General features: G+C 57.0%; 2 protein-coding genes across 2 annotated transcripts in view; both read right to left on the bottom strand.

The window, feature by feature from the left end:
- Nucleotides 1-8,013, bottom strand: LOC116789535 (GDP-L-fucose synthase-like). The gene is made up of 11 exons (XM_032693461.1): nucleotides 7,912-8,013; nucleotides 6,204-6,353; nucleotides 5,322-5,436; nucleotides 4,994-5,122; nucleotides 4,846-4,919; nucleotides 4,502-4,635; nucleotides 4,313-4,377; nucleotides 3,108-3,174; nucleotides 2,949-3,028; nucleotides 2,745-2,844; nucleotides 1-522 (listed from the first exon to the last, which is right to left on the bottom strand). The coding sequence occupies exons 2-11, from the start codon at nucleotides 6,341-6,343 to the stop codon at nucleotides 467-469; spliced, it is 960 nt and encodes a 319-aa protein (XP_032549352.1). The 5' UTR covers nucleotides 6,344-6,353; nucleotides 7,912-8,013; the 3' UTR covers nucleotides 1-466.
- LOC116794938 (zinc finger CCCH domain-containing protein 3-like) overlaps nucleotides 7,908-8,922 on the bottom strand; it is a 51,327-nt gene continuing 50,312 nt past the window's right edge. The window contains 1 exon segment of the mRNA XM_032704170.1: nucleotides 7,908-8,136. Coding sequence (XP_032560061.1) covers nucleotides 7,908-8,136 — 229 coding nt within the window.

Raw genomic sequence — 8,922 nt, 5'->3', positions numbered from 1 at the left:
TTATTTGCATATATTTTAATAAACGCCACATTTCCAGCTGGAGTCTTTCCCACTCTGGTCCCCCCTTATCCCGTGGGATCATCCCCATGTGCCAAGAGCCAGCAGCGAATCCCTTGGCTGCCGTCCCTGTGCCGTGGAATCCCGATGCCCTTCCCGTTATTAGGCCTAATTCCAGGTAATTAGCACAGCTCATTAACAGCTCACCTTCCTCTTGGACACCACCACGGTGGCTCCTTCCTACCACCTAATTTGGGATCCCTTTGGGATACTCCGACCTTCCCGCCCCTCCCTGCCCTGGGCGTCCCGCGCCGCTCCCGGCACGGGGCAGGAATGTGGGAGCTGCTCCCTGGGCTCCTGGTTTTTTTTCCCTTTGGAATTGTCCCTGTCACCCCCCCAGCCCCGCCCTCTGCCCCAGCAAAGGACAACCCTGAGTTGGAAGAGGATGATCCCGGTGATCCCGGTGCCGTCACTTCCTGGCGTCGGCGTAGTTGGCGTCGAACCAGGCACAGGTTTCCTTCACGGCTGCGGAGGGAGAGAAGGTGGGATTGGGAATGGATTTTTGGGTCATAAAATGGGATGGGGTTGGGGGTTTGGAAAGGGATTTTGGTCCCAGAATTATGGGACGGGACTGGGGATTTGAGAAGGGATTTTGGTCAGAGAATCATGAGATGGGTTTGGGATGGATTTTGGTCATGGAATCGTGGGATGGGTTTGGGGAATGGGACGGATTTTGGTCATAAAATCATGGGATGAGTTTGGGATTTGGGACTGGATTTGGTCACAGAATCATGGGATGGATTTGGGAACTTGGGAGTGGCTTTGGTCACAGAATCGTGGGATGGGTTTGGGAACTTGGGAGTGGCTTTTGGTCATAAAATCATGGGATGGGTTTGGGATGGATTTTTGGTCATGGAATCATGGGATGGGTTTGGAAATTTGGGAGTGGGTTTTTGTCCCAGAATCATGGGATGGATTGGGAATGGATTTTGGTCAGAGAACCATGGGATAGGTTGGGGATTTGGGAATGGATTTTGGTCACAGAATCATGGGATCGATTTTGGGAATGGGACTGGATTTTGGTCATGGAATCATGGGATGGGTTTGGGGCTTTGGGAGTGGATTTGGTTGTAAAATCAGGGATGGGTTTGGGGATTGGGAATGGATTTTGGTCATGGAATCATGGGATGGGATTGGGGAATGGGACTGGATTTCATATAATTGTGGGATGGGTTTTGGGAAAGGGACTGGATTTTGGTCATAAAATCATGGGATGGGTTTGGAGATTTGGGTACAGATTTTGTTTGTAAAATCATGGGATGGGTTTGAGGATTTGGGACAGATTTTGGTCAGAATCATGGAATGGGTTGGGGTTTGGGATGGATTTTGGTCACAGAATCATGGGATGGGTTTGGGGATTTGGGAGCAGATTTTGGTCCAGAATCATGGGATGGGACTGGGAATAGATTTGGTCATAAAATCATGGGATGAGTTGGGGGATTTAGGAATGGATTTTAGTCACAGAATCAAGGGATGGGTTTGGAGATTTGAGAATGGATTTTGGTCATGGAATCATGGATGGGATTGGGAATGGGACTGGATTTTCATCATGTAATTGTGGGATGGGTTTTGGGAATGGGACTGGATTTTGGTCATAAAATCATGGGATGGGTTTGAGGATTTGGGGACAGATTTTGTTCAGAATCATGGAATGGGTTTGGGGATTTGGGAATGGATTTTGGTCAGAATCATGGGATGGATTTGGGGATTGGGAATGGATTTTGGTCACAGAATCATGGGATGGGATTTGGGAATGGATTTTGGTCATAGAATCATGAAATCGGTTTGGGGATTTGGGATGGATTTTGGTCATAGAATCATGGGATGGGTTTGGGGATTTGGGGATGGATTTTGGTCAGAGAATCATGGGATGGGTTTGGGGATTTGGGAATGGATTTTGGTCAGAGAATCATGGGATGGGTTTGGGAATTTAGGAATGGATTTTGGTTGTAAAATCATGGGCTGGGATTGGGGATCTGGGAGCAGATTTTGGTCATAAAATTATGGAATGGGTTTGGGGGTTTGGGATGGATTTTGGTCACAGAATCATGGGATGGGATTTGGGGATTAGGAAGGGATTTTGGTCAGAGAACCACAGGATGGGATTTGGGATGGATTTTGGTCATGGAATCATGGGATGGGTTTGGGGATTTGGGAGTAGATTTTGGTCACAGAATCATGGGATGGGTTTGGGGGTTTGGGATGGATTTTGGTCACAGAATCATGGGATGGGATTTGGGGATTAGGAAGGGATTTTGGTCAGAGAACCACGGGATGGGATTTGGGATGGATTTTGGTCATGGAATCATGGGATGGGTTTGGGGATTTGGGAGCAGATTTTGGTCACAGAATCATGGGATGGGACTGGGAATAGATTTTGGTCATAAAATCATGGGATGGGTTTGGGGATTTGGGAACGGATTTTCTTCACAGAATCATGGAATGAGTTGGGTTGGAAGGGACTCTTTCAGGTCATTTCATCCAACCATCGTGCAAGGAGACACCTCCTACTATCCCAGCTTGCTCCAAGCCCATCCAACCTGACCTTGGACACTTCCCAGGGACGGAGAAACCACCAACCTCCCTGGACACCCCGTGCCAGTGTTCCACCACCATCATCCCAAAGGATGGACCACCCTGATGCCCCCAAGGCTGGCAGAGGCAGGACCTCCATGTCCCCACCTCACCTTTCCTGAAGGGAGTGAACTGGAAGCCGGGCAGGTACCGCCGGAGTTTGGCGTTGCTGGCCGTCTTCTTGAACTGCCCGTCGGCCTTGCTGGGGTCAAACTGGGATGGCAGGGATTAAGGAGGGAAAACGGGCGTTGCTTTGCCGCCACCGTGTCCCGGTGGAGCGTGGGATCCCCCCTGGAGCCCTCCCGGGTGAAGGATACAAGGAGCTCTCCCCGGAAATCCATGGCCTCCGCCACGGCCTCCGCCGCCTCCCGGATGGACACCTCGTCTTCTTCTCCCACTGCGGGGAAGGACGGGATCGTGGCTGTTCCCTCGTGGAGAGGGGATGGACAGGGGGAGGTCTGGGGGGGGGGGTTCACCTGACAAAATGATGGGCTCCACCTCGTCGTATTCCCGCAGGACCCAAAGGAAGAGCCGGGCCAGGTCCTGGGGGAAGAGCAGACAACCCCTGGGGGGGTCACTGCTGTTCCCAGCGTTCCCATTCCCAAGGAACCCAACCCAGGACAAACCAGGTGGGCTCAGACTCCTCTGGGGTCCCATTCCAGCCTTTCCAGCCCCATTCCCTGCTTCCCAAGGCCCCACCCACCAGGGAGTAGATGAGGAACTGTCTCCTGGCTTTGCCCTCCCATCCCAAGGGAACCAACCCCGAGAATGGCCCAGGACAAGCCAGGCAGGCTCAGACCCCTCTGAGGTCCCATTCCAGCCTTTCCAGCCCCATTCCCTGCTTCCCAAGGCCACACACCCCAGGGGATAGATGCACTTTTGGGTTTGCCTTCCCATCCCAAGCGAATCCAACCCCAAGGATGGCCCAGGCAGGCTCAGACCCTTCGGGGTCCCACCACAAGTCTTTCCAGCCCCATTCCCTGCTTCCCAAGGCCCCACCCACCAGGGAGCAGATGATGAACTCTCTCCTGGCTTTGTCCTCCCATCCCAAGGGAAACAAACCCTGAGGATGGCCCAGGACAAGCCAGGCAGACTCAGACCCCTCTGGATCCCCTTCCAGCCTTTCCAGCCCCATTCCCTGCTTCCCAAGGCCCCACACCCCAGGGAGCAGATGATGAACTGTCTCCTGGCTTTGCCCTCCCAGCCCCATTCCCTGCTTCCCAAACCAGGGAATAGTAGATGAACTCTCTCCTGGCTTTGCCCTCCCATCCCAAGGGAAACAAACCCCGAGGATGGCCCAGGACAAACCGGGAGGACTCAGACCCCTCTGGGTCGCTTCCAGCCCTTCCAGCCCCATTCCCTGCTTCCCAAGGCCACACACCCAGGGGTAGATGCACTTTTGGGTTTGCCTTCCCATCCCAAGCGAACCCAACCCCAAGGATGTCCCAGCAGGCTCAGACCCCTCTGGGGTCCCACCACAAGTCTTTCCAGCCCCATTCCCTGCTTCCCAAGGCCCCACCCACCAGGGAGTAGATGAGGAACTGTCTCCTGGCTTTGCCCTCCCATCCCAAGGGAACCACCCCTGAGAATGGCCCAGGACAAGCCAGGCAGGCTCAGACCCCTCTGAGGTCCCATTCCAGCCTTTCCAGCCCCATTCTCTGCTTCCCAAGGCCCCACCCACCAGGGAGTAGATGAACTGCCTCCTGGGCTTTCCTGTTCCCCACACGGTCAGAGCGGAGCCAGACTCTGTGGGAGGAAGGAGCGCGGCTGTCACCACCTCGCGGAGCAGGTGGAGAGTTGGAAAACCCCTCCCAATCCCTCTCCCTTCGCAAAACCACCCCCCCCCCCCCAGGAGTCCTGCCACCCTCACGTTTGGCCAGGTGGACCTTGTGGATGAGCCCCGGCAGGACGTGGCCGTCCTCGATGTTGAAGTTGTCGTGCGGCCCGAAGACGTTGGTGGGAATGACGGCGGTGAAGCGCCGGCCGTGCTGCTCGGAATAACCCCTGGATGGCAGCAGGGACGGGATATCAGCCACTGGAACGGCCCCACAAGACCCCAGCCAGCAGCACCTTCACCCGCTGATCCCAGGTATCTCTCCCCAGCTTCCACCCCAGCGCCGTTTAAATCCCGGGAATCCCACGGGATTCCTGCTGCCTTGATAACCAAGGGGTGCTTCTACCCTGGGAAGGGGCTCCTGCGTGTCCCTCCCTCACCTGTTCTGGATGTCAATCATCCTCTTGGCGTAGGAGTAGCCGAAGTTGGAGCTGTGAGGGGGCCCGTTGTGGATCTGGGAATACGGGAGCGGAGCGTTAAGGGGAAGGGACGTTCCCTGGAATGTCGTGCGGGGACGGGAGCGCTCACCATGGTCTCGTCAATGGGATATGTGGTCTTGTCTGGGAAGATGCAGGTGGAGAGGCAGGAGACCACCTTCTCCACCCCCATCTCGTGGGCCGAGTGCAGGACGTTGTCGTTGATGTGGATGTTTGTCCTCTGGGAAAAGGAGAGATTTGTCGGGATCATGGGATGGAGATTCCCCAAATCCCTTCGTTGCCCGGTGAGCGATGGCTCGTTAATAATTCCCAGAGCCACCAAAACTCTTGGCTGTGGAATCAGAACAAGCCCCCTATCCCTGCGTCCCCATAGCCCCCATCCCAGGGATCCCGACGGTGCCAGTTTTCTGTGTGCTCACCCAGAAATCCAGGTTGGAGCGGATGTTCTTGAAGAGGCCCCCGACCATGGCGGCCAAGTGGATGACGTGGGTGGGCCTGTGCCTCTCAAACAGGGCCTTGGTCTCGGAGCTGCTCCTGGAATGGGAAATTTGGGGCTCTGGGGGGGTCAACAGAGCAGGTCAGGGCGTTTCCGAGGGAAAAATCCAATCCTGGGATGGGAATCCAAGGAAAAACCCAATCCTGGGAGGGGAATCTGAGGAAAAACCCAATCCTGGGAGGGGAATCCAAGGAAAAACCCAATCCTGGGAGGGGAATCCAAGGAAAAACCCAATCCTGGGAGGGGAATCCAAGGAAAAACCCAAGCCTGGGAGGGGAATCCGAGGAAAAACCCAAGCCTGGGAGGGGAATCCGAGGAAAACCCAATCCTGGGCTGGGATATTTTGGGATTCAGTGAAGTCAACAGAGCAGATTAGGACTTTTCCAATGAAAATCTCAGTCCTGGGAGGAAAAATTTGGGGGTTTGGTGGCAGACTGGGGGGTTTCCAAGAAAAGAGCCAATCCTGGGATGGGAAATTTTGGGATCAGTGGCAGACCTGGGGGGTTCCAAGGCAAAACCCAATCCTGGGATGGGAAATTTGGAGGGTTGGTGGGGTCAACAGAGCAGATTGTGGGATTTCCAAAGAAAAACCCAATCCTGGGATGGGAAATTTAGGGGGTTCTGTGGGGTCAACAGAGCAGACTGTGGGGTTTCTGAGAAAAAATCCAATCCTGGTGTAGGAAATTTGGGAGGTTTGATGGCAGAATGGGGGGGTTTCCAAGGCAAAACCCAATCCTGGGATGGGATATTTTGGGGTTTACCAGAGCAGGTTGTGGGGGATCCCGAGGAAAATATCCCGACTCACGTCAGGTCGGCGTCCCGGGAGGACACGAAGATCCAGCGCTCGTCCGGCCGCCCCTCCCCATCTTCCACCACCTTCTGGATGGCCTTTCCCACCAAGCCGGTGCCCCCCGTCACCAGGATGCGCTTGGTCACCTCTGTCATGGCCCAGGTCCTGCGGGGGGGACACGGGGGGGGGGGCATTTTCTGGGGGAGTTTTTGGGTGTTTGTGGGAGAAGGGAAGCGGGAGGGGAGGGGAGAGGAGGGGAGGGGCGGGTTCTGACGTGGCACCCGCAGTCAGCAGGTGGGGACAGCAGAGGTGGCACCCGGGTGGTGGCACCCGGGCCCGGGGCCAGACCTGCCACGTGGGGACACCTGGGACGAGTGGGAGGGGCGGCTGCAGCCTCAGGGCTGGGCCCCAAATCACCCCCAAATCAACCCCTGCACCCCAAAATCACCCCCAAATCACCTTCGGCACCCCAAAATCACCCCCAAATCTCCCTCTGCACCCCCAAATCACCCCAGGGCTGGGCCCCAAATCACCCCCTGCACCCCCAAATCACCCCGGGGTGGACTCCAAATCAACCCCTGCACCCCTAAATCACCCCCATCACCCTCAAATCAACCCCTGCACCCCCACATCACCCCCAGGGCTGGACCTCAAACCACCTCTGCCATCCCAAATCACCCTCTGTACCCCCAAATCACCCTCTGTACCCCCAAATCTCCCCCTGCACCCCCAAATCACCCCCAGGGCTGGGCCCCAAATCACCTCTGCATCCCCAAATCACCCCCAGGGCTGGGCCCTAAATCTCCCCTTGCACCCTCAAATCACCCCTGTGCTCCCAAATCACCCCCATGCCTGGGCCCCAAATCAACCCTGTACCCCCAAATCACCCCCTGCATCCTCAATCTCCTCCTGCACTCCCAGGGGTCTGCCCCAAATCGTCTCCTGCACCCCTAAATCATCTCCTGTACCCCAAATCTCCCCTTGCACCCCCAGGGCTGCCCCCACAAATCCCTCCCTGCACCCCAAGTCTTCTCCTGCACCCCCAGGGCTGCACCTCAAATAACTCCCTGCACCCACCCCAAATCCCTCCCTGCACCCCAGGTCTCCTCCTGCACCCCAAGTCCCAGTTCTGCTCCTCATGCCTCCCCTGCACCCCCAAATCCCAGGTCTACATGCAGACCTCACCCCTTAAGCCGAGCCCAAGATCGGCACCCCACACTAAGCCCGGCACCCCAAATCCCAGGTGTGCACTTCAAAACTCCCCCGCACCCCAAACCCCAGCTCTGCACCCACGCGTGCACCCCAAACCGCCCCTGCACCCCAAACCCCAGGTTTCCACCCCAAAAACCAAGCCTGCACCCAGGTGCGCTCCCTGTATCCCAAATCCCATCTGTGCACCCACGCCCGCACCCCAAACCTCCCCTGCACCCCAAACCCCAGGTTTCCACCCCAAAAACCAAGTCTGCACCCAGGTGTGCGCCCTGCACCCCAAATCCCAGCTCTGCACCCTGTCCTGATCCCCTCTGCCCCCCAAATCCCACTCCTGCACCCCCCTCCTCCCGCTGCGCCCCCCCCCCCCCCCCAACCCCGAACCTCCCACCCCCCTGCCCTCCTGCCCCCCCACTTTGGGGACCCCTCCCGCTTCTATTCCCCCCCGACCCCCCAGTTTGGGGTGCTCCTAAACCCCCAAATGGCCCTTTAATGGGCGGGGGGCGCGTCTCACCCTCGGCTGCGCTCGGGGCCGCTCGGCTGCGCTCGGAACCGCTCGGGAGGTGCTCGGCTGCGCTCGGGACTACTCGGGTTGGCTCGGAGGGGGTTCGGCTGCGCTCGGGTGAGTTCGGGTGCGCTCGGCTGGGTTCGGGTCGGCTCGGAGGGTGCTCGGCTGGGTTCGTCCTCTTCCGCTGCCGTCACCGGGCTCTGCCGCGTGGCTTGTCGGGAAATGTAGTCCCTGCCCGGGTACAGGAGCAGGGAATGGGGTGCAAGGACAGGGAATAGGGTGCAGGGAAGGGAAGAGGGCTAAGGGGAGGAGGTGTAAGGAAGGAAGGGTGCAGGGGAAAAAAGCGGGGAAAAGGAGAGGGAAGGTTTGGGAAGGGAAGGTTTGGGAAGGGAAGGTTTGGGAAGGGAAGGTTTGAGAAGGGAAGGGAAGGTTTGAGAAGGGAAGGGAAGGTTTGGGAAGGTTAGGGAAGGTTTGGCAAGGTTAGGGAAGGTTTGGCAAGGTTAGGGAAGGTTTGGCAAGGTTAGGGAAGGTTTGGCAAGGTTAGGGAAGGTTTGGCAAGGTTAGGGAAGGTTTGGCAAGGTTAGGGAAGGTTTGGGAAGGGAAGGTTTGGGAAGGGAAGGTTTGGGAAGGGAAGGTTTGGGAAGGGAAGGTTTGGGAAGGGAAGGGAAGGGAAGGGAAGGGTGGGCAATGAACATGGAATGGGGAAGGGAACGAGGTGCAGGGGCAGGGAAGGGGATGCAAGAGAGGGAAGGGGAGTGCAGGGAAGTGGGAAGAGAAGGGGTGCAGGGGAAGGAAAAGGGGGTGAGAGGACAGGGAAGGGGAGATGGGAAGGGGCTACAAGGGGGTGTAGGGACAGGTAAAGGGACTCAGGGCAGGAGGTGCAGGGAAGGGAAGGGATTCAAGGAAGGAACAGGAAGGGAGCAGAGGCAGGAAGGGGGTGCAGGGGCAGAAAAGGGAGCTCAGGGAAGGGAAAAGGGGTGCCCAGTTTCCCCCCTTCCCAAAGGGGCTCGTCAAAGG

This window comes from Chiroxiphia lanceolata, chromosome 1, assembly GCF_009829145.1.
Source record: "Chiroxiphia lanceolata isolate bChiLan1 chromosome 1, bChiLan1.pri, whole genome shotgun sequence".
NCBI classification, from domain to species: Eukaryota; Metazoa; Chordata; class Aves; order Passeriformes; family Pipridae; genus Chiroxiphia; species Chiroxiphia lanceolata.
Note: the sequence above shows the minus strand (reverse complement) of the source record. Positions and strands in the feature narration are given on the sequence as shown.

Coding starts and splice junctions, on each gene's coding strand:
- LOC116789535 (XM_032693461.1), bottom strand. CDS start 6,343: ATGACAGAGGTGACCAAGCGCATCCTGGTGACGGGGGGCACCGGCTTG. Junction 5,123..5,321: donor GCTCCAACCTGGATTTCTGG/GTGAGCACACAG, acceptor TCCTTTTCCCAG/AGGACAAACATCCACATCAA. Junction 4,920..4,993: donor ATCCCATTGACGAGACCATG/GTGAGCGCTCCC, acceptor CCGTATTCCCAG/ATCCACAACGGGCCCCCTCA.